The following is a 1,066-nucleotide window of genomic DNA, read 5'->3' as shown; positions in this document are numbered from 1 at the left end:
TTTAAAGTTAGGTTTAAGTGGTATTTTAAATAAGAATAGTCTTACGTGCTCAAGTATTATCCTGAATAGAGATGCCTTATTGAGCCAGGGCTTTAATTAATGGACTGTTCCACAATAGCAATAGAAAATGTTCTTCTGTGCCCTTCTAATACTGCCCACAAACTAGAAACAAAAATACCAAGAAGACCTCAGCAAACTTTCTCCATAAATCCCAATAATACAAAACAACATGTTGAGATGAACTAAGTAAGCATCTTTTAGCTCCCAAAGAATTTGGTATTACCATGCATTGTAGATTCTTTGACCAGTTACCTGTGAGAAGGTAAATCTAATGGGCTGGCATAAAAGCTGAAGCATATTAAAGACAGATAATTTGTTTGATGAGTTTATGCTCTTTTTCCGAGTGGACATTCTAGAATGTCTGTGAGGCCATCACATTTTGCACTGGTTTGTCATTTTAAATTATTCATTTTTTCCCCATTTTTTGCTAACTCACATCTCCAAAGCAATTTCCAATGTGATAAATAGCTACTGTTTCATTTTGTGCATGTGGCTTTCAACTTTACTTTTCATCAGGATTCCCACCAGTAAAGTTCAGTGGTGAATGAGACTAAAAACCCACGCAAAGGATTGTGAATATGGCCCAGGTAAATGAATTGAAACCACTAACCTTTTCCCCACAGTTAATGGGAACATGTTTAACACTCTTCCCCCACCTCTTCTCCATATTCTATGAACCTGCAGTTTTATTTTCTCCAAGGAGTACTGTTTGAAGATGTGCCGACAAAAAGAAGAACTGATCAGAATGCTATATTTGATCTACTCTAAATTAGATAATACTAGGAGCATTTCTGGGTGGATGGTGGCAGAATAACGGCAAAAGCATGAGGCAGTGGAGTGGTCCAGTGAAAACCAAGACCATGTTGTGTCTAAAAACTGCATACATGGGACAAGTATTTCTGAAAAGCTGTTTTTGATCAGAATATTTTTATCTAGAGATTTCAACCAGCTCACCAGAAAATGTTTCAGCATTTCTGTTAGTACATTATTTTAAGTTCACCCGTTA

The 1,066-nt window shown here is 36.5% G+C and overlaps 1 protein-coding gene across 1 annotated transcript in view; it reads left to right on the top strand.

The window, feature by feature from the left end:
• Nucleotides 1-638: 638 nt before the first annotated feature.
• Nucleotides 639-1,066, top strand: part of MYL10 (myosin, light chain 10, regulatory) — a 13,301-nt gene continuing 12,873 nt past the window's right edge. The window contains exon 1 of the mRNA XM_009319325.1: nucleotides 639-647. Coding sequence (XP_009317600.1) covers nucleotides 639-647 — 9 coding nt within the window. The remainder of the gene's footprint in view (nucleotides 648-1,066) is intronic.

Source organism: Pygoscelis adeliae, unplaced genomic scaffold (assembly GCF_000699105.1).
Source record: "Pygoscelis adeliae isolate BGI_AS28 unplaced genomic scaffold, ASM69910v1 Scaffold282, whole genome shotgun sequence".
NCBI lineage: Eukaryota > Metazoa > Chordata > Aves > Sphenisciformes > Spheniscidae > Pygoscelis > Pygoscelis adeliae.
Note: the sequence above shows the minus strand (reverse complement) of the source record. Positions and strands in the feature narration are given on the sequence as shown.